General features: G+C 38.8%; 3 protein-coding genes across 9 annotated transcripts in view; 1 reads left to right on the top strand and 2 right to left on the bottom strand.

Moving 5' to 3' along the window:
• The window catches only part of Nf1 (neurofibromin 1), a 263,626-nt gene that overhangs the window by 157,948 nt on the left and 82,260 nt on the right, over nucleotides 1–23,418 (top strand). The gene's annotated exons all lie outside the window — the stretch shown is intronic.
• Omg (oligodendrocyte myelin glycoprotein) lies at nucleotides 1,201–3,231 on the bottom strand. The gene has a single exon (XM_050128886.1). It carries the CDS (start codon nucleotides 3,103–3,105, stop codon nucleotides 1,780–1,782), a length of 1,326 nt encoding a protein of 441 aa, XP_049984843.1. The 5' UTR covers nucleotides 3,106–3,231; the 3' UTR covers nucleotides 1,201–1,779.
• Nucleotides 14,397–23,011, bottom strand: Evi2b (ecotropic viral integration site 2B). 2 transcript variants are annotated; one of them, XM_050128885.1, is made up of 2 exons: nucleotides 22,870–23,011; nucleotides 14,397–16,202 (listed from the first exon to the last, which is right to left on the bottom strand). In XM_050128885.1, the coding sequence occupies exon 2, from the start codon at nucleotides 16,188–16,190 to the stop codon at nucleotides 14,835–14,837; it is 1,356 nt and encodes a 451-aa protein (XP_049984842.1). In that variant the 5' UTR covers nucleotides 16,191–16,202; nucleotides 22,870–23,011; the 3' UTR covers nucleotides 14,397–14,834. The 2 variants fall into 2 exon arrangements, with proteins under 2 accessions (XP_049984842.1, XP_049984841.1); XM_050128884.1 differs by having other exon boundaries at nucleotides 14,398–16,206; nucleotides 22,870–23,009.

The following is a 23,418-nucleotide window of genomic DNA, read 5'->3' as shown; positions in this document are numbered from 1 at the left end:
TGGCTGCATGTACTTGTAACCTCTGGCATTGCGGTTGGGGTGGGAACAGACAATTTACTGATTGCTAACTTGCCACCCAGCCTAGCCAATATGGCAAGCTTTTTATTGTTGTTGTTGTTTTGTTTTTGTTTGTTTTTTTCCGAGACAGGGTTTCTCTGTAGCTTTGGAGAGACCTGCCTGGCTGGGAACCTTTTGTTCAGTGAGAAAACCACATCTCAAGCCAGAAAATCAAAAAGCAATGGAGCACCAGGCAGTGGTGGCGCACACCTTTAATCCCAGCACTCGGGAGGCAGAGGCAGGTGGATCTCTTTGAGTTCAAGGCCAGCCTGGTCTACAAGAGCTAGTTCCAGGACAGGCTCCAGGACAGCTGATTCATCCACTCTCACATGCAGACAGCCTGCACATACACGCAGGGCAGGGCAAGGCAGGAGGCAGCTGTGGTCTTAATCCAGAAAAGAAGACTATTTGGATTTTTTTATATTTATTTATTTTTTAGGAAAAAGCATAACAAGTTACTTTTGTACTTTCCCCAAATTTAGAAATGCTTTGGGTGTGTTATTTTATATTTTAATTTAGCCTATACCGAAGCTTTTTCTGTTAATTTTCAGCTATTTCTTATGTTGTTACTAATTCATTAAGTATTTACATATTTTGTCGAAAATTCTCACTATTTTATTCTAGTTGGAGTCCAGTGCAGTTGATGTGGAGTATCAAATCTGTCCCCTGCCCAGCCTTGTTAGTCCACTTTATTAGATAATTGCCTAACAATTCCTTTGTGGCACCAAAGGAATCCCATTCCTTCCTTTCTTCCTTCCCTCCATCCCACAGGCTCCCTCAGAATGACCCAAGCTGTTGTTAGACTCCATGGTTTGAGCCACAAACTAATCTTACTTTAAATTTGTTAGATTGTTATAATTTCTGATTTTATAAAAGATATATCTATAAAAGATAAATTTCTCCTATAGTCGTAAAATTTAACTGTAAACATTTAATTTTGAATTAATGAATGATCTATTAAATATCCATGAAAACTCTAACAAATACTTAAACTAAAACTTTTTGTTCCTTTGTTTTTAATTCTTTTCTTACATAAAAAACAAAGTTAAATTTTCCTTGTTAAAATGCAAAGCCAAATGTCTCCTAGCCTTTTGAAGAGCATTTGTCCATTATACAACTGTGAAGTAGCCAAGAGTTCCTCAGAAGCAGAACATCGTTTAGATTTAAAAGCACTCTAGCTTGTGTAAAATAATGATGTGTGTAACCATTTACAGAGTGGCAGCCTGAAGTACCAAAATCCTTGAGTGCCCCATATTTCATCCACCTTAAAGCCCTATCAGGATTCTCTAAAGCAGAAATGGTTAGTTCATCTCGATTCTACTAAATAGATTATTATATTGTCTAGAAAGTCAAGCGACACAGTTAGAGCATAGACCTTTTATTTTTTTCCCAGACATTAACAGTGTAAACATACATAAAATACATATTAAAGTTTAGATGCTTTCAGCATTTTGTGCAATAAGTTGAAGCCTTAAAAAGGAAACATTTCATTAAAAAAAAAGTCATTAGTTTTACTTAAGACAGTAAAATAGCAGCAAGTACCAAGATATTGTGCACTTCTTTTAATTAAGACAAGTTACTTCATTTACATCAAATTCAGAAATACAAGACTGGCTTTCTTGAATACATAATATAGCTTGAATCACTGGTTAGATAGGGGCATATTTTCCCAGCTATACATCAGGGAGGAAGGCTTTCCTTAGTTTCAGAAACTGCAGACCCTTAAGTAACCAGCATGACCACAGCATTGAGCATAAAGAGAAGTGAAGCATTTACTTTCCAAGCACTAGCCACAGAAGGTAGTTGAGTCTTTACATTTGCAGTGGTTTCTTCCCTCCGGAGGTTGAGGGTTGTGCTTTGATGAGGCATTTCAGAGAAGTTATTTGGCATGCCACTGGTGATACTTAGGGTCATGGGTGTTGGGGATGATTTTGCTGCACTAGGGAGGCTCGTGTTTGAAATCACTCCATCTTGGAGGTGAATAGTTAGAGTTGCAGCTGCTGCCTCATGTGAATCGGTCATTTCTGTGGATGTGTCTTCTGGATAGGGCACCAAAGCCTTACCAGTGCTAGTAAAAGTGGTACCTCTGCTTAGTGTGACACCAAATGTTGTTTCCTTTCCTCGGTATTGTTTGGGTGTTTTGGTGACTTTGGGTTGAGTTACCACACTCAGAGAGTTAATGGAGTCCACTGTGTGCATCCCACTGATAGTAAATAGGCTTGAGGTAAATCCAGGAGCTGTGGGGGATATGCTCTGTTCCTTCAGAGAAGACACTTGGTCAGAACAAGGAGTCCCTATCACATGGGCTTTTGTTTCCATCACCCACTTCAGTAAGTAAGTGATGTTTTGGTTTTTTTGGTCACATGACCACCTGTTATTATGAAGCGTTATCTCTTGCAGCTGCACAAGTTGGTCAAAAGACTGATCTGGAATGAATGTGAACTTATTGTTGTGCAGGTAAAGATGGGTGAGATTTGTCAGGGTCATTAATGTCCCTGGGAGAATTTGTGTCAGTGAGTTATTAGACAGATCCACAATAAGTAGTTTGGAGGGCATGTTGGTTGGAACTGTCCAAAGTTTGTTACTGCTGAGGTTGAGAACCTCAAGACTTCTCAAGGTATTTTTAATGAGAACAACTTTTTCCAACATATTCTTAGAAACATCCAGATATTTAAGGTTCCACTGATAAGCAGTATCAGATTTGTCAAGAAGTTTAATATTGTTGTTAGCAGCAGACATGTTCCAGAGTGACCGAGGTAACTGAGCAGGCAGACTTTCAAGCCTGTTGTTTGAAATATCCAGGGTCCTCAAATTGGTATATTTGGTTAACTGGTTATGTAGATCAGTAAAGTGATTATAAGACAAATTTAAATGTATAATGTTCTCTTGGAGTCCAGGTGGTAATGTAGTCAAGTTTCTGCCCGAACAGTCCACATGCCTGTGCCTCTCTGTGCATATACATTGGAGAGGACAAATGCATAAAATGCCAGGTGTAAGAAACAGAAGGACAAACAGGCAGGAAGACATTTTCAGTATCTGATATTCCATCAAAGCCTGAAAACAAACAGATACATCCTTCTTTTAATATGCAAATACACTTTCAGCATCTGCATGGGTCAGTTAGCATTCGGCAAAATTTTCAATAAACCTCCTTGTTGTTGAGTCCTTTTATAATTGTTCCAGTGATTAAACTAACAAAGCTGCCCTTCATTTATAGTCCAAATGCCTAATCCTTCAACTGGGGCTATGTGGTAGTTGGGGGTTGGGATTGAGGGAGAGAGAGACACAGAGAAAAAAAGAGACAGAGGCAGAGAGACAGAGGCAGAGAGAGAGAGAGAGAGAGAGAGAGAGAGAGGCTCTCCTGCGTTTTCTTTCTTATTTTTACCCTTTACCGTGTTTGTTCTGATTTATCTTCTCAAAGCCTTAATAGGGACAGAATGGCATTGTCTACAAATGAGGAGCTTTATAGTCTTAGGCTGTTACTCTTTTTGATAATATGTTTTCTTATTCAGAAAAAATGGCTGTCGTGTCTGTTTTTCTTAAATCTCTGCAGTATTGTAAGACACAATATGTGTGTAGTTCGAGATGTTAAAGCAGTTATATTAAAACAATATTTTGAAATTTCATCTTTTTATAGATAACTGCATCCTGGTAAAATGTTTTAATGAACTCATAAAAATCAAGACTGAGAGCATACCTTTAAACCTCACATTTTGTAAAGTGATGTTTTTTCCAGTATATTTCAGTACCAATTCTAAAAGAAAAGCTATATATATATATTTACAAAGTGAGTGGACATTAAAAAGAAAACCTCAACTATTACTGCAGCAGATTTTGGTGCATGCACTTGTTATTGAATATATTCAGTCCTAACATTGGCTTAAAGGAAAAACAAAAACGAAAAGGCAAGGAAAAATCCAAAGTCGGTCTTTTACCAATTTAAGTAGCTGCTTACCATAATGTCGTCTTCAACATCAGCATCTCATTTTCTCCGGGAAACTTGAGGCTTAAAGGTCGTCTTGTTCTGGAGAGTCGGAAGGGTTTCTGTCTGTGGGCTGTGCTTGTCTGCTCAGCTGCATTGTGTTGCTGTGAGCTGAAGCTCTGCAACCACCTGATCAGTACCACATAGGAGGACTGCAGAGCTGTCATTGGTGCTGACTCAAATTTATTGCAAGAGGTGCATACGCAACGAAATGAACATTTTTTTTTAATTTACAGATCTGAGAATCTCTTACATAGTTCTGATTTCCTACTGGATGGAATACTTAATGAAAAAGGGGTTGTCGTTTCAATGTTAAATACAGCATTTACTTCTTTCTGTGTATTTCTCTGAGCTTGTGTTGCACATTTAACATTTCCTTGCTGTAATTCTTTTTAAAGCCTCTACATTCTTTTTATGTTTGGAAATACTGAAAATGGACTTAACCTTTTGTTGTGAATTGATTTCTAGGATACTAATTGAACTAATTTTAATCTATGCATTTTTATGTTCTTTTCAAAAATTGTTCAGTTGTCATGTAACCATTTTATATGTCATGATAAAATCTTGATTTTTATGTCTTCCTCCATCATTGTTATTATTATATTTAATTAGCTTTTCAAATTTATCAGCCACATACATGTCTCATCTTACCTTTTAGGAAGTACAGGAATTCTTCAATATGATTATTTTGTTTTTAAATTCCTTATTCAAAAGATCATTTGACTAATGCTACCCACAGGTCAGTTACATTGTCCCCTCACTTCATGCTCTCCCACCATTTCCTTAGTGCCGGTGATCAAGTCCAATATAAGCTACATTTAAAATGAGGATACTAGACTTTAAAAACAAACCAACAAACAGAAAACAAAACAAAATAGGGTGATTTCCCTGTATATCCCTGGCTGGCCTGGGTGGCCCTGGAACTCACAGAATCTGTCTGCCTCTGCCTCTGAGTACTAGAATTAAAAATGTGTACCACCTTACCTAGCAGATACTAGATTTTTTTCCCCCTCCCTAATACTTGACTTTTAGTTTTCAATCCAAATGGTTTAATAATTGTTCATATTTTATATATTTGAATAGGATGGAGGTTTATTTGTTGTTTTTCCCATGATACTTACCCTGGATTTTATGGATAGAGTATTGCTTTCTAGAGAGGTATTGTTGGGACTGTATAAAAGATCATTAATTTGATTTATTTTTGACTAACAGTATCAAAGCTGGAAAGGCAGCACAGACCTGTAATATCAGCACTCAGGAGGTAGAGGCAGGCAGATAGGAATTCAAGACCAGCCTAGAGTAGATGAGACCCTGTCTCAAAATATAAGATAAAACTAATACTTTTTAATTATTTACTTGGTGCGTCATATTTATATTTCATTTTTCCCATAAAGTTAGTAGGTTTAAAAATATACCCAACAATATTTATAAAAGATAAAACCATAGTCGAATTTTGTAAAATATAATTAGATTTATGGTATTTTAGGTAGACTGGTTATATAATCAATTAAAACTCAAATCTAATTTACAAAAATGGCTATTTTGCTTTATGAAAGAAAACAAGAAAAAATGTGATATTTGTTTTCAAATTGTCACCAGTTTAAAACCAGCAATTATTAGCATATTACATGTTGAGAAAATGTGTAGGCACTAATTAGTTTATGTTCCCTTTCTAAATTTTGTGATCTGTCATTTTATTTGTATCGAAAAAGGAACTGATTGTATTGAAATCTACAGCTTTTCTTCTTAGACCTATGTTATAGGAGTCATCTTTTAGATAAAACCAGTGTTCCTCGAAAAGGAACTGCACTCCAGAGACCTGCATCATTAGAGATTGGTATTGATTTGGTATTTCATTGCCATTTTACTTTCAGTCTTCATTTGAACCTGAGATTATTTGTATGAATTTCAGAATCTGCTCATCAGTGATGAGCCTTAAAAATAATATTTGAGGGCTGGAGAGATGGCTCAGAGATTAAGAGCACTGACTGCTCTGCCTGAGGTCCTGAGTTCAATTCCCAGCAACCACATGGTGGCTCACAACCATCTATAATGAGATCTGGTGTTCTCTTCCGGGGTGCAGGTATGCATGTAGGCAGAACACTGTATACATAATAAATTTAAAAAATTAAAAAAAATAATATTTGAAATACTGCATTCGGCAGTATGTTTTGGAGGTGAGAATGGTTTGCTTTTGACAATTAGCATTCCATTTTGGCTCTGTACCGACCACTACACTAAAAGGGATAAGACTAGGATCAATTTGCCAGACCCTAAATCTCTCTTAGGAAGATCCATTATGCCATTACAGACATGGAATGACCTATTTGTATTACACCAGTACTTTTATTTGAAAGAACATACTATGTCACTAATTAGTTAATGGGTTCAAAATTAATTTAAGCTTAGTCTTAAAACCAGCAGCAAACCCTGTCCTCCAAGGGTGTTATAACCTCTCCCGTCAGCACTGCCAACAGGAGTCCATATGTTCAAGCACATTAGGATTGGATTCTGCGGTGCTGTTTTTCATTTAGAATTTAGTATTAAAGATGACTGTAGCTTCTCAGAAAGAAAAAGGGGTTGTTGTTTCAATGTTAAATACAGCAATTCCCTCCACACACACTCCCCCCACAGGGTTTCTCTGTAGCTTTGGAGCCTGTCCTGGAACTAGCTCTTGTAGACCAGGCTGACCTCGAACTTACAGAGATCCACCTGCCTCTGCCTCCTGAGTGCTAAATACAGCAATCTTTTACACTGTTAAAGATTCTCAGAAAATTAGATAGTATGTTACTCTTTTTTATTTGTTTGTTTGATTTTTTTTAAGATTTATTTATTTATTATGTGTACAGCATTCCTTTCATGTGTGCCCGCAGGCCAGAAGGGGGCGCCAGGTCTTATTATAGATGGCTGTGAGCCACCATGTGGTTGCTGGGAATTGAACTCAGGACCTCTGGAAGAGCAGTCAGGGGTCTTAACCACTGAGCCATTTCTCTAGCTGCTGTTTGTTTGATTTTTGAGACAGGGTCTCTCTATTATGTAGCTCTGACTGTCCTAATCTGGTCCTGTAGACAAAACTGACCTGAGACTCACAGAGATCCACCTGCTTCTGCCTCCCAAGTGCTGGGATTAAAGGTGTGTGCCACATTACCTGGCAAGATGATTAAAACAAACAAACAAACAAACAAACAAGTATTTGTTAAAACTTACCTTATATGCTGTGCAGAAGCTTTAATTACACTTTAGATAAATTCACCACAGATTATATCTGGTCGAGATTAAGAATTAAATAGTTAACATATCTTTTGTGTCTAAGGATAGACTGTGACAGCACTGTGAGAAACACAGCGGACCACCTGCCAGGTTGTAGCCATTTCATTTTAGTCAACAGCTCCAGTTTTCCTTTATTCTTGAATTGGTAACATTGAAAGTTCCCCATAATTGTGAGCCCAAGTACTGTCATTGATGCAGATTCTGCATCCCATTTCTTTTTTAAAATTTATTTTATTATTTTATGTTTATGAATGTTTTACCTGTATGTGTGTCTGTGCATCACATGTGTATGCCTGTTGCTGACTAAGATCAGAAGAGGGCATTGGGTCCCCTGAGACTGCAGTTACAAAAAGGTTGTGAGATGACATATGGTTGCTGGGAGTCAAACCCTGGAAAAGCAACAAATACAAATGTTTGGTTGGTTGTTTTTTTTTTTTTTTTCCATTTCTCAAGACAGGATTTCTTTGTGTATTATTGGCTGTCCTGGAATTTGCTCTGTTCTCAAACTCTCATAGATTCACCTACCTCTGTCTCCCAAGGTCTGGGATTAGAGACATGTGCCACCATTGTCCTGGCTTACAACAAATGTCACAACAAATGAGAGCCATCTCTCTGTAGCACAAATAATAAAAACCCAGGGACAGATATTGGAGTCCAAATTGAAGATCAGAGAAACAACAGCCAGCCACTAGACTAGAGAGACTTTTTTTTTTTTTTTTAACCTCTACCAAATCTTCACACCGAAAGGGCAAAATCCTGTGTCCACCTCCCTAGTGCTGGGATTAAAGGTATGTGACTCCCAAACACTGGGATTAAAGGTGTGAGCTACCACCACCTCAATCTTTCTGGATTGATTTTGTGTAGCCCAGGGTAGTCTTGAATTTACAGAGGTTCTTCTGCCTCTGTCTTCCAAATCCTGGGATTAAAGGTGTGTGTCACCACTCCCTGACCTGTATAGCTGACTAGTGTGGCTGCTTTGCCCTCTAATTTTCAGGCAAGCTTTATTTATTAAAACACAAATAATACACCATTGCATGTCTCCACCCTTCAGCATTCTTTTCTTAAAATGCTTGAGACCAGAAGTATTTCCAAGCTTGGAATTTTAAAGATACACATACAGATGCATACATACATGCCTATTGAGCTTCCTTTGGGTAAAGATCTGAGCTCTCCAAAATTTTTGAGCACTCCAGATAATTTTAAATTTTTGATTAGGATTGCATAGTCTATAATACAGTTAACTTCTGACTGAATTTCCTGCTGACAACAAATAAGAATACGGAATAAACCATTTTTTAAATTTACTTATTTTTTTTCCATTCAAAAATTTACACTTCCTCCCCTCCTCCCATTCCCCTTTTGCTCCCCCACTCACCATCCTCCCTCCCCCTCCCTCCTTAAGAGAGGACAGGGAACCCTGCCCTGTGGGAAGTCCAAGGCCCTCCCCCCTACATCCAGGCCTAGGAAGCTTTGCATCCAAATAGGCTAGGATCCCAAAAAGCCAATACCTGCAGTAGAAACAAGTCCCAGTGCCTTTATCAATGGCTTCTCAGTCAGCCCCCATTGTCAGCCACATTCTGAGAGTCCGGTTTGATTGCATGCTCATTCAGTCCCAGTCCACCTGGATTTGGTGAGCTCTCATTAGAAGAGGCACACTGTCTCAGTGGGTGGACCAACCCCTCACGGTCCTGACTTCCTTGCTCATCTTCTCCCTCCTTCTGCTCTTCAACTGGACCTTGGGAGCTCAGTCCATTGCTCTGATGAGGGTCTCTGTCTCTATCTCCATCTGTCACCAGATGAAGATTCTATGGTGATATTCGAGATAATCATCAGTGTGATACTGGGGCAAAGCTGGTTCAGGCACCCTCTGCTCTGCTGCCCAAGTATGTACTCACTCATTAGTGGACTCTAGCCATAAACAAAGGACATTATGCCTATAGTTCACAAGCCTAGAGAAGCCAAATAACAAGGTGAACCCAAAGAAAAACATATATAGATCCTCCTGGAAATTGGAAGCAAACAAGATGGCCAGGCAAAAGTTGGGAGCATGGGGGTGAAGGTGGGGGAAGGGGAGAGGGGGAGTGAGAAGGGAGAAAGGAAAGACTGGAGAGAGCTTGGGGGAGTGGGAGGGTGGAGATGGAGGAAGGGTGGATATAGGAGCAGGGAAAAAGATATCTACATTAAGGGAGCCATTTTAGGGTTGGGAAGAGACTTGGCTCTAGAGGGGATCTCAGGTGTCCGTGGGGATGTCCCCAGCTGGAATAAACCATTTTTAAAGCATAGAACTGCCAAACTGAATTATATAAACATTTAAGTAGTTTGCTTTGTTTACCAGCCACCTTCTTAATATCTCTCTCCTTCCCTCCCTCCCTCCCTCCGTCCCTCCCCATCCCTCCCTCCTTTCCTCCCTCTCTGTCCCCCACCACCTCCATGTTTGGTTTTTAGTATTTTTCAGACAGGGTTTCTCTGTGTAACAATCCTGGCTGTCCTAGAACTCGTTTTATAGAACAGGCTGACCTCAAACCCACTGAGACCTGCCTGCCTCTGCCTCCCAAGTGCTGGGATTAAAGGTGTGCTTTACTACTGCCTGGCTTTTGATTTTTTTTTTTTTCCGAGACAGGGTTTCTCTGTAGCTTTGGAGCCTGTCCTGGAACTAGCTCTTGTAGACCAGGCAGGCCTCGAACTCCCAGAGATCCGCCTGCCTTTGCCTCCCAAGTGCTGGGATTAAAAGGCGTGTGCCACCACCACCTGGCTTGATTTTTCTTTTTAATGCTGAATTATATTTTGGTTTTGATTTTTGAAATTTTTTCATATAATTGAGTTTTTCTTTTCCTTTTGTTGCTTCTAGATTTTGAGTCCAACTTGGAAGATGTTTTCCCACGTTGAGTTTATAAAGGAATTTAGCAGCATTTTTTTTGTATCATATTGAATTCATGCTTTCTGTTTAGATCTTCTGTCCACTTTGTGTTTATTCTAATGTTGTATAAAATGTGAATCCAATTTTCTTTTTTCAAATATCGATTGAGTTGTCCTAGCACTTACTCTTACTGAGTTGGTGTTTGAGTTTATTTCTGAACATTCTGTTGTATTCATTGGTCTGTTCATACATAGCATTTCAATTATAAATTCTCAAGTATTTTGCTACTCTACTTTTTGAGCAGAATTAAGTCTGATTTCTGACTGAGTCACTTGCTTTCCCTGGTCCTGTTTTTCTCAGTAGCTAAGAAAACCGGGGTGGTAGGGTATTACTAAATGGTCTTCCAGGCTGATACTGAAGATCTGATGAGAGCACCACTTGTATATAATATGTAGTTCTGTTGACCTATTATTCCCATTGCCTTGTTATTCTTTATTGTATGCATGTGTGTGTACCACATGTGCTTAAGATATTTGGCACACATTGTCAGGCGTGGCAGCAAGCACTTTTAATCAATGAGCTATCTTGCTGTCCCATTCCTTGTTCTTTTTTCTCTTTAGCATCTTAACTTGGTAATCATTTCTCTGAAGTTGATCTTTTTACTCCCCACCCCAACATTTTCTTCTCTCTTGCATTTGTTTTATTAGTTTCCACGTCTCCCTACTGAGTAAGCAGGGATTGTCACTGCTGGGCTGCTGGGCTTCTCCAGACTTTAGCAGGGAGGATTTGCATGCAGTAAATGTGAATTTTCCCCGCGGCCCTTCCCGCAGAGAATTTCTTTAAATAAAATAATAATTTCAGTTATCTCTAGTATCTGCTATAGAGAGAACAGGAGAAAAGCTAAGAATAGCTCCTAATTTGTATAAAATTTATTTATTTGGCTCCCTCTATCAAGATATCTCTTCCATTGCTCTCCTTCTCCATCCTCCCTCCCCCAACTTGACCATCCTCTTCTCTCACGTTTTCCTCCCTCCACCTCCATTCCCTTCCTCTACTCCCCATGAATTTACCCAGGAAATCTTAACTATTTCCTCTTCCTAGGGCGATCCCTGTGTCCCTCTTAGGGTCCTCCTTGTTACCTAGCTAATCTAGGACTGTGGATTTTAGTCCAGTTATCCTTAGCTTTACATCTAATAGCCACTTATGAGTGAGTACATACTGTTTGTTGTTCTGGGCCTGGGTTATCTCACTCAGGATGTTTTTTCTTCCTAATTCCATCTATCTGCCTGTAAATTTCATGATGTAACAACTGAGTGATACTCCATTGTGGAGATGTGCCACATTTTCTTTATCCGTTTGTTCAGTTGAGGGACATAAGGCCTTACATTTTCAGAGGAGTGGATGGTAGGGTGGGATGGGGAGGAGGTGGGAAGGAGGGAAGGGAGAGGTAACTGTGGTCGTGTGTAAAATGAGTAAAAAAGTTTAAAAATAAAAAAAGTAAATAGGAAGACAAAAAGAAAAGATTTTCTTTCTTTGCGGCTGGGGAGTAGTGAAGAGCTCTTATTCTCACAGAGCCCAGGTCAGTTTCCAGCCCCCACGTGGTGGCTCATTGCATTTATAGCTCCAGTTCCAGGGATTCAGTGCTCTCTTCTGTCTCCACGGGCACCAGGGACACACGAGTGGTAAACAGACATGCATTCGGGCAAAGTACACACATAGAACTGGAGTCATGAACAGTTGTGGACTGTCATGTTGGTGCTGGGAACTGGACCTGAGTCTCTAGAAGAGCTGCAAGCTCTCTGAACCGCTGAACCATTTCTCCAGCTCCTCCATTAACTCTTGCTTAATCTAAGAGGTATTCCTAATAACTGTTTTCAGGAGGTCAATAAAGAAAGTGTTGAAAGGAACAAAACTTTGGAAAGAGTCTTTTGGAGGGGTTTTGGTGATTTGTGGCATTTTAGACACAAACTGCAAGACCTCACTCACTACTCTAATCAAATACTTAAAGAACAAGAAATTCGCAAAATTCCTGTATGTTGCTGTGTAAATTAGCCTTAAAATGCTGTTAGAAGACATGAAAGAAATTTTGATGTGGATGACAGAAGAGACCCAGTGTTAAAGGAAGAAAAGCCACAGTGCTTGAAATAAGTAACTTGACGGATGTTTCTGCAGATAAAAGTACGGGCTGTCAATAAGAGGTGGTTTTCAAGAAATAAGATAAGCATTGTGTGTAAACTAACATTTAGGTCAGTGAGACAGCCTAACATTTAATCTCAGCACTCGGGAGGCAAAGGCAGGGGGATCTCTGTGAGTTTTAGAAAAAACCCTAGTTCATATAGAGAGTTCCAGGAAGGCCAGGCTTCTTAGAGGAACCCTGTCTCAAAAAGCAGAAACAATAATAATTATTATTATGATAATTATAATAAATAAAACTCCACTGCCCAGGAGGGTGCTTGTTCTTATACCAGATGGGTTTTTAGTATTTGAACACTAATGTTACAAATGAATACTATATTATATTTTGAAATGTCACAGAATCTGTGCTCTCTTCCCTTGGACTTAAGATCAGAATGAGAAGGAAAAGGATGTGCTTGTCAGACTTCACTGGTGTCTGCACAAAAGTAGGCCACTACCCACTCACCCCTCTACTTTGACCGAGTTTGTGCCTGCACCTATCTAGTGTCTCATACTCATTAATTGTCAGGTAATGGTTTAAAGTTGAACTTCTACATTTAAAAAGGGTGGTTGGAGCTATAGAGATGGTTCAACAGTCTGGAGAACCTACTGCTATATTAGAGGACCCAAGTTCAGTTCCCAGCAACCATGTTAGATAACAGCTCATAATCATCTGTGACATCAGTTACAGTGTGTCTGAAACCCTCTTATGGCCTCCACAAACACCCTCACACAGGCAGGTAGCACACACACATACACAGAGATTTTTCTTTTAACATTTCACATTGGTACACATGCTCACATGTATGGGTTTTTATTTTTCTTTTTTTCTTTTTTTTACCATTTCTAGATTAAAATGTGATTTTAAAGTAAATATAGCTGGGCAATGGTGGTGCACACCTTTAATTCCAGTACTTGGGAGGCAGAGTCAGGTGGATCTATCTGAGTTCAAGGCCGGCCTGGTCTACAGAATGAGTTCTAGGACAGCCTGTTACACAGAGAAACCATGTCTCAAAATACAAAAATGAAATAACATAAATTTATAAATAGGTATAAAATATGTAGCAAGAAACATACCCACCACTTCTGTTTTTTCTCTCCTTTCCTCCATAGCACTTGATTTTGTCTAAGTGATTAGTTCATGCTTCCCTAGATGTTTTTAAAAAAAGGCTACATTTTGAGGCCAGTGAGATGGCTCAGTGAATAAAAGGTGCTTAATACATTCATCTAATTATTCTTTATCAATAAAAAAATGGAAGTCAGTTATCAGGGTACGAACCTGAAAAACAGAGAAGCAACAGAGCAACCACCAGTGACTTCCTACCTTCTCTGTTCCTTCCTCCAAAAAGGCCGAGATCCTCTCTCAGCCCCGCCTTACTACTTCCTCAGTCCCCAAAACCTCTATGGTTAATTTTGGTCAGTTAGTGGCTAGCTCCACCCTTTGATTCAAAGCAAACTTTATTGTCAGAATACAATCAAACTATCACACATCAGGACTGATGACCTGAGTTCTGAATTCTGTCGTTGGGGTGGAAGGAGAAAATCAGCTTCCACAAATTGTTCTCCAACCTCCAAAAGCCACTTGTCTCCTTGCACCATCACCCCCCACTCCCCAGCATACAAAATAAGTAAAAACAGTGTCATTTGAGGAAGACTAGGAGTAGGAAAGAAGAGTAAAGGAGTTGCAGTGGTTAAGAGCACTTACTGCTCTTGCAGAAGGTTCAGATTCAGTTCCCAGCACCTACATGGTAGTTGATAAACATCGGTAACACCAGATCAGGGGATCCTGCACCCAGCATTGTCTTCTGATCTCCTCAAGCACCAGGCATATGTATGGTGCATATGCATACGTGCAGGCAAAACACTCATACACATAAATTTTTAGTTATGAAAAAAGAAAAATGTGTGCATTTTATGGTAGGTCCTTATTTTTTCAGGGTAAATGCTCCCCAGCACAGCCCTCTGATTTCATTTTATATGGTTTTGTGTCTGTGTATTTCAGGAAAAACAAAACTGGAAATGACTTGTTCTTAGACATATAATCTCTCATTCCCATAAATCAAAAATATTTAGTATTTGAAGTATTAAAACTTAAGACTATTTAAAATTTCTCATTTCTACTACACCCAAAATTTTGAGATGGAAAAATAAAATTTTATTAAGTCAACACAAGTTTACATACAGCCTTTTAAGGGGAAAATCTATTGGGTAGCAGTAAGTATATATAGATTACATGTTTCCAAAATGGTTATGTTATTGACATATGCATTATTCACATATATAAAAAGGCACTCTGCTTTAAAAATAAGTTCTATAACTGGTAATATACCACTCTAATAATCTACCTGTGTACATTGGCTTCACTCAGGTGTCAGGTAGTTCCTAAACAGAGCCAGTGGGTGACCTGTTGACATGTTCTGTGTGTTGTACCATGAACAGGAACAGATGGAGTCATCTCAGGGTGGAGCACAAGCTCAAAAGCATGCCATCACTTTACAACAGCTCTGGAGGTGGTGGTGGCAGGGAGTCGGTGAGATCCTGATGGAAGTCAGGAATAGAGAACTCATGGTGCTGAATCTCATGGTTAGACTCTTGACTGTTTATACAATCCAGTGCTGACAGAGACAAGTTAGAGTCAGGGGGTGGCGGAAATGGCTGTTGATCTTGATCTTCACATGCTCGATTTAGACTATCTGGAGATGATTGGAGATTGGTAGAATCATTTGGTAGAGGAGGTACAATTACTACTGTAGGCTTGTCAGATAGGTGCCCGTCCAGATCAAGAAGGGGAGGTGGCAAGGACAGATCTACGTCATCTGAAGAAGATATAGCTGTGCCAATTGTTGACCGATCAGCACTGTCTTCTGATACACAATTTATTTGATCTTTTCCACTCTCAGTTTTGAGGTTATTGGTATCATTGATGTGTTCACTTGATTCAAAGAGCTTAACTTCTAAGTCATCTGCTAACAGTGTGCTTTTGCTTGGCTTCCAAGTCATAAGTGAAACAATTGATGCGCGTTTTGTGGATGCTTCGCTCTCTCTAATGTTATCCATGCACATGTCTGGTGTTTCTCCATCCGCGAATGGAGACCTGCCTGCCCAGTTTTGATCATTTAAAACTGGTTTTCTCAAGTATTTCCACAGTATAACCATGAGTATAGCTACTAACATAGAAATTATTATTGTACCAATTAATATAGCAGCTACTACATTGTATTTGGTTTTTTGTGCAGTTCCTTTGCCACGTGTTGGTTCTAAAGTGAACGGTGGTGTGTTCCTTGGTGAGTTGCTAGTCTTAGGTGAATAAATAGTTGGTGTTGGTTTTATGGATTGATTATGAACAGTCTGTAGTATGGATTTCCCAGAAGAGGTAGGAGCAGATGACCGTGGTTGTTGTGTAGAAGCATAAACAGGAGGTCTTGGTGATTGTCTAGTGGAATTATGGGTAGAAGATGATGATTGATTGGCCAAAGTGAACTCAGGTAGTGATGTTTGTGGGAAGGAGCTGTTGATTGTTGATATTGCTTGTCTGGTGATGTTATAGGTAAGTGGTCTTGCAGAAGTGTGCAATACTGGTTCTGTAGAAGAGACATAAGCAACTGGTGTTGGTTGTCCAGGAGTGATTTTGTCAGGCAGTATATGTCGTCCGGAAGAAACATTGACTTGTATTGTTTGACTTAAAGTATTCCCTGCTGTGTTTTGAGAATTAATTGCATCATATAACATTGATGGTGTAAGTGAAGTGGACTGTGGTTGCTGCTTTGTTGTAATTGCTTCTGTCTCTGAGAAAAATGTATTGTTCAGGTATTGACAAAGCAAAATTAAGACAAAATACTTGGAATCCATTTCAGAATGTTCCTTCCTTACCAGTGATTTCACAGTGAAAAAGAGAGAGAAAAGGGGAGAGAAAAGAGAGATGGTTAGCTATCATCTTAATGTCTAATTACATTTGACTCTTCATTACCTGAAATAGAGTTGTTAGGCCTTTGGTTAGTATTTACTCTGGTTTATACTTGACAGAATGTAATATTCCAGTTCATACTACAGCGTTTGGAGTTCCCGGGAAGTAGTCTTAATTCTTTTATAAAATCCCCCACTTAAACTTGCAGCCCCTCTAGCTTCCTTAGATTCCACTCCTTCACTTTGTCCTCAAGTGTGTAAGCTCAACCGCTTGAACCATGTGCTCTCTACTCTGTTCACTCTGTTTCTAGAAATAAGTGGTCTGCCTCAGCGGAGAGCACCAGTGACCATGGTGCCTTAAACTGTTGTCTTTCCTTTCTTCTCCCTTACTCTCTATTCTTCACGTTTGACCTTACTGGCTATCCCTTCACCAGCCGTTCAGCAGCTCTGTAGTGGTCTTCTTTCCTGCCAGTGTAGTCATCCCTTCCTTTCCGCAGTCACCTCCATACAGATGCTTGATAGTCAGTCTCCCATTCTCTTTCACTTTTCTTTATTCTGCTCCTCTAAGTTTCCACTCTCAGCCTTGTTCTATAACGACCAAACCTGCACATCCAGCCTACAACTCCTTTGTGAGTCCATTTATATAACTTCTTTAGTGGACATCTCATCTATCTCATGATCAGCAAATTCAGCATATTTTTAAAAAGTGACTGTCCAGCTGGGCGCATGTCTTTAATCCTTCCAGCAACAGCAGGCAATCTCTGTGAGTTCAAAGCCAGCATGGTGTGTGTGTGTGTGTGTGTGTGTGTGTGTGTGTGTGTGTGTGTTGGAACTCACAGGACTCCAGGATAGCCAGAGCTACATAGAGAGACCCTGTCTCAAAATCATAAAAGTAATTGTAGTGATTTGATGTTTCTTCATACTCAGTAGATGAACAGAGGAACTGATTTGGCCTGGGAAGACTTTGGGAAGATTTCCCAGAGATGTTGAAGCAGATCTAAATCTTAGACTACTATAAATAAGAACCAGTTAAACACACACACACACACACACACACACACACACACACACACACACACTTCCCAGCCCAGAAAGCATGCACAGGAGAGGTAGGGCACAATATGGGCTTGTCAGCTGTCTTTTTGTGGGATGTAGTAGATGCTGAACCTTGACAACTTAAGTTCCAAACAGGTCACTTAACTTAGCTGTTTTCAGTTGCCTCACACTCTAAAGTGAGCCCTGTGCTGACATTGTCAACGCTGAGTATAATGGGCTTGTTCTGGACATCATCACACATACACCCCATTGTCAGCTGTCTTAAATAGCAGTGCTGTTAGATACTAGTTGGCGTATATAAGAAACTAGTTTTTCCATGACTCCAAAGGTATAATAAAGGATTTTGACAATTTGAGTAGTATTTATTTCCTTATCCATCTACCACTAGTACGGTAGGTAGGTAGTATAGTAGATAATGAGACATGACATCCTTCTTGGTCTCTCATTTTCTTCCCCTCTCCTCCCTTCCTCTCCCTTCTCCTCCCCTCCCTCTCCTCCCCCCTTCTTCCTTCTTTCCTTCTTTTGTGTTTTAAGAAACCCCTTCTGTCTCAATTTCCTGAGTGCTAGGATCTCAAGCTTGAGCTGGAAGGACCTGAACTTACAAGAGAAAATTTTTTTTTCTTTGTCTGTCTCTTCCTTTGTATTTTCTTTCTAGTGCTTGAAGCCTAAAATTTAAAACAGATCTCTTTGAATTCCCTTGCCTGGTGCTGATTAATTATTCTTAACATGTATGATCTGGTTGCTACTTCATGTAAGGAGTCACTGTTTCTGTCTAGAGAAAAACTTACAAACCAAGCTTTAACTTTCTTTCATGCTTCCTAGATGCTTACATGCTTCCTAAAAGATTCCATATTAAATTATGTCATCTTTTAATGTCTTCAACTGTGTTGGGGTTTTTTGTTTTGTTTTTTTGTTTTGTTTTGTTTTGCCTAGTCCTCTTTCCTGCTGACTACATGTCTGAACCTATCTCTTGTTTTGTTTTGTTTTCCTGGATGTCTTGGAACTTACTCTATAGACCAGACTGATCTGAACCTGTCTTCATCTTCTAGACCTCAATTTAAATTCCCCTTCTTAAACCAAGTTCTCTGTAACTTACCACAGCTACAAATAGCTGTTTCCTAAGTTTCCTCTGATCTTACTGACTTGCTTCTTTCTTAGGATACCTCACTCTTGCTTCTCTTTGCCTAAATAATTGTGGGGTTTTTAAAAATTATGTTTCACATTTTCTTTTATTATTCTCATCACCTCAAACAAGATTTTTAAAAAAAATATTCATGAAGGTAGAAAGAAACAAAGGAAGAAAATACATATATAAGTATGCCATAAATTTGTGATTTGTGTACTTTGCTGCAAGCAAAGTGGAATGAGTTGAGCAATTTGTCTGTAGTGTGACTGTTAATAATAGCCTGAGAATTTGTACCCAAGACAATGTGATTCTGAAGCCTACGTTCTCTCTGGTCTCCTACTGCTCATGTTTTCTTATGTTGATCCCCTATACCTTTTATATTAGTTGTTCAGTAAATATTTAATCTGTGCTGGGCCTCTTGGTTCTTTGCCATTTCACTTTTATTTATTTATGTTGGTTTTTTGAAACAGGGTTTCTCCGTATAGCCCTGGCTGTCCTGGAACTCATTCTGTAGACCAGGCTGGCCTCAAACTCACAGAGATCCACCTGTTTTTGCCACCAAGTGCTGGAATTAAGGTGTGCACCACCACCACCTGGCTCACTTCTACTTTCTTCTAAGATTTCTACCATAATATAAGCATAGAAAATAAAATTTAAGTAAATTCTGATTTTTATTCCTTTTTCAAGGTCCTTACAAGGAAACATTTGAAATTTTTGGCATGGATATATGAAGGTCTGACTCATCTCTAGATGGTCATCATTCATGCTGTGCCATACAGTAATTTTTTTAGGTTACCCAAAGAAGGTTTGGTTAGAAAATGAAGTTCAGAGTTTCATTTTGTAAATGTTGTTAGAAAATGCTTTCCAAAGCAGCAGAAAATATAGGCCATGAATTGTCTCTAGCTAAAAATGTTTCCTCTTTTGTGACTTTGCTTAAAATAAAGAAACCATACGGTTCCTCTTTTTAGTGAGCTGAAAAAGGAAATAGAGGAGGAACTAGCCAAAACAGGAACATAATTATAAAACCCAGTTTGGTTTGTAAGATCAAGTTTTGATACGTTCATCACCTTTAATGTCAGTAGGAAGTCAGAAACTTCATTGTTTTGTTTCCACTTATCAGTCGTAGTAAAAGCAAAACTCAGTTTTCAAATACCCTACCACTTTCTCTAGCTCATCGCTTAGCTATGTGCCCTCCTGTGGTATGCTGCAGCAGAATACTAGAATCTGTGAAAGTCTTATTAAAGCAGATCAGAATACTCTAGAAAAGAAGTATCAAGACAAAAAGAAGAAATGTGGGATTTAATAATTTTGGGGAGAGGAATCTGACTTACTTTCAGAAGTGTTGGAAGCCAGCATTATCTGTAATACAGAGTTATTAAATGTACGTGCAAACTATGTAACGGGTTTGTGCCTAAAGTGCGCAGTGTTTCTGCAGAGAAAGATGGTGGTCAGTTGAATTTGGGGCAGGGGATAGAAAAGGGATAAAAATTTAGAATATACTAGAAATGGGAATGAAAATAATTTTAAAAAATAGAACACTAAAAGAGAAGTTCTACAGAAGTTTTAGGATATGGCAGATATGTGGGAAAGGATAAATCATTTAGAAAAAGTATTGAAGAAGAAAGTTGGAAATGGTAGTTGCTTATTAATTATCAAGAAGTTACTAAGTAGGTAAAATGAAGTTAGGGAGAGACTGACCTGAGTAAACACGGAGTTAGTAACTGTTATTCCCCATCACTGGCCTGTGTGGACCACCCAGGTCATTACAGGATCCCTTGTCTGCTGCAAGGATTCTTAAGATTTCTTCCACCTTCACTGTCCCTGATATTACCCAGAACTATGCCTGCTAACTACGAAAAATGTATGCATGGTCTGTATAGACTTTTCTTAGAAATTCTTTAATCAGAAATCAAGAAAATCCAGACATGTACTTGTCACATGCTGCCAGGGCTCAGGGCTCCAGTGATTGCCTACTATACACAAGTATAGTAAAATTGTTCCTGTTAAATTGGCTATGATAAGAAATACATCATTTTTATAAGGAATCGAACTTTGAAAAGTATTCCTAAAGGAAAAAGGCAAGTATAGATAGTTGCATCAAAAAGTTTGTCTTTGAACTGTGCATCGTGGCTCAGGTTTTTATTTTCAGCACTGGAGGCAGAGGCTAGTGAATCTCTGAAATGGAGGCTAGACTGGCATACTTTGGGAGATCCAGACCAGCCAAAGCTACACAGTGAGGCCCTGTCTCAAACAAACACACAAAATATCATGTCTTTCAGTTATTTTGGTGTAAGAAAACTAATTTATAGCTGGGTGTGAAAGTACATACCTTTTATTCTGGGAGGCTGAAGCAGGCAAATCACTAAATCTGAGGCCAACTAGTTCTGCTTGGGGGTTTCAGGCTAGACAAGAGTGAGACCTGTCCCCCAAAAAACAAAAACAAAACCAACCAACCAAAAACAGCAATAAAGCCAGATAGTAGTGGCACCTTTAATCCTAGCATTTGGGAGGCAGATGCAGGTGAGTCTCTGTGAGTTTGAGGCCAGTGTGGTCTACAGATCGAGTTTCAGGACATGCTCCAAAGCTACAGAGAAACCCTGTCTTGAACCCCCCCCCAATGCAAGAAAAATAAATTATAGTAAACGTAAGAGATAAATAGTATTAGTTTTATCTCTAGCCAGTGAAATTTTGAAGCCATAAAAAGAAGAAACCAGAAAAGGAAATTGATTTTGAATTCCAAGTAGTGTTTTTAGGGGCATCTTTAATTAATCAGTAGTATTAGCACATTATTACTGAACACCAAGAAAATTCCTGGCTAAAAGGATCCATTTGCATGACCTAGGTGATTATTTTTTCATCTTCCAGATTAAACAGAGAACAGTTGGTTAACTTGGCAAACTGTCACAGCTCTAAGCAGTGGCACCAATGTGGAACCATGTACCTTTGTCTTCTGTGACATGCTGGAGGCTTTTGTAGAGTTGGGAATGAGAAAGGCTTTGTGCAGAAAGAGACTCTTGGAAGGTCTTTGGGACAGTGTAGGTAACTTTTGGAGCTAGGCTTACATGAAGAGTAGGAAAAGAAATATCAGAAAACCCATTTCAGTCACAGGGGTCTGTGTTTAGGAGTTTTGAATGGTTATCATATAAACTGTCATAATTACAGTTTACTGAGTATTTTGTGGTACTTTTTAAAAAAGATTGAGCCTTAAAAGGCATCAGATTTATATTTAGCAAAATGACAATTGGCTCACATGGTACTTCTAAGTAGAATTATGTAGGAACTTGCTGAAAACATAGAAACTGTTAAACTTGAGACTAGCCCTGTTTCAGACAAATCTGAGCTTAAAAGCATCTTTATTTTTTAGTTTAACATGCATTACCTTTTTATTTTTTTAATTTTTGGTTTTTCAAGACAGGGTTTCTCTGTGTAGCCCTAGCTGTCTTGGAACTAGCTCTTATAGACCAGGCTGGCTTTGAACTCACAGATTCACCTGCCTTTGCATCCCAAGTGCTGGGATTAAAGGCGTTTGCCACCACCGCTGGCACAAAATGTTTTTTCTGTGGCTGTTTTTGTCTTTATAGTCTTCACTAGATCAGTTTAGAGTATATGGGATAAGCACATGGAGGTTGTGAATATTTGCATGCCTGTTTTCTCATATTAGTTTTGCTTTGTGGAGCTTTTTAAATGACATATAATGGTTGTAGGTCATAATTATTACTTACATATAAAATTCCTTTTATATAAAAAAACACATAGTAAGTATTCATCTAATTTTTTTCCCATAGTGTATAAACTAAAAGGGATAAGCAAATAAAAATAATTTAGGCTAGGCATGGTGGTTCATGCTTTTATTCCTAGTACTTGTGATATAAAGACAAAAGAATCTCTTGAGGTAGAGGCCAGACTGGCCTGCATATTGAAACCCTGACTTCTTTAAAAAAAAGGAAAAGTAAATTGATATGATAATTTAAATCTATATGAGAAGAAAGCCATTATAGACAGTAAATTAGACTCTTTTTTTCTCCTTTGTGGTACTGCAGCTCAGACCCAGGGCTGACACATGCTGGGAAGCGCTGCCACCGACCTGTCGTCCCAGCCCTAGAATTCTTCAGCAGTGGTTTCAAGGCTGTTATTCAGTCATGGAATTTATTTTTAACTTTAAGTTTTTTAGATTATTAAAGTAATGTTAACAGATATTTTGGGTAAACTTCAAGGGGCTGGTAATAGTAAAACCTTGATAAAAATCTTTCAGATAATATCAACCCTGAACATAAATTTTTAAAATTCTGTATAGCAGAGCCACAAAAAAAAAAAACAAACCTTCTGTAGTCATCTTTAAACTGTCAAGAGCTGAATTCAGCTGTAAAACATTAATGATACTTGATTCTTAAAATAAATTTCCGATAAGCAAAAATGAAATGAAGTGGCCTGTGTAGGTCTTACCTGCTAGCTTCTCTCGCACGATGCAGACTCTGGTCCCACAGGACACGTTGGTGACTCAGAGTAGAAATGCTCCTCTAGCACACTGAAATGGTTTCTGTGCAGCAGAGGAAGTTTATCAGTAGCAGTTCCAGGAAGTGCAATAAGCCACAGAATGACTAAGAAATGGACTCCTTCAACAGAGCCACTTTTGAAACGCAGTCTATATAACGTAAGTGCTTTTAACTGATGTTTATAAATAAGCATCCATTGCTCTCCGGTCATGTGATTCTAGAATCCAAATACTCAGAATGGAGTCTTGTCGAGAAATTAGTTTTCTAAGGAGAGGTTTATAGCTGGGTTTCCCCAAAGGCTAATTTCTTAATTGGAAAAAGTGAGTGGTATTTACTTATATGGAGGAAGCTTTGTGTGTGACCCACAGCACTAAAATACTAAAATAATATCAAAATCAATTTGTTGAAAATTACTTAATTATACTTTAGTTGGTTTGTGCTCTGCCTGTACCTTACTTGAGTGATGCTGACGAGGAAATACTATTAAGATACACTGGTC

The sequence above is a fragment of the Alexandromys fortis genome, unplaced genomic scaffold, assembly GCF_014885135.2.
Source record: "Alexandromys fortis isolate MF-2015 unplaced genomic scaffold, M_Fortis_MF-2015_v1.1 scaffold_80, whole genome shotgun sequence".
Taxonomy (NCBI): domain Eukaryota; kingdom Metazoa; phylum Chordata; class Mammalia; order Rodentia; family Cricetidae; genus Alexandromys; species Alexandromys fortis.
This window is presented reverse-complemented; position numbering and strand designations above follow the sequence as displayed.

What these genes read in the sequence shown, in the direction of transcription:
- Evi2b (XM_050128885.1), bottom strand. Translation starts at nt 16,190, where the DNA reads ATGGATTCCAAGTATTTTGTCTTAATTTTGCTTTGTCAATACCTGAAC.
- Omg (XM_050128886.1), bottom strand. Translation starts at nt 3,105, where the DNA reads ATGGAATATCAGATACTGAAAATGTCTTCCTGCCTGTTTGTCCTTCTG.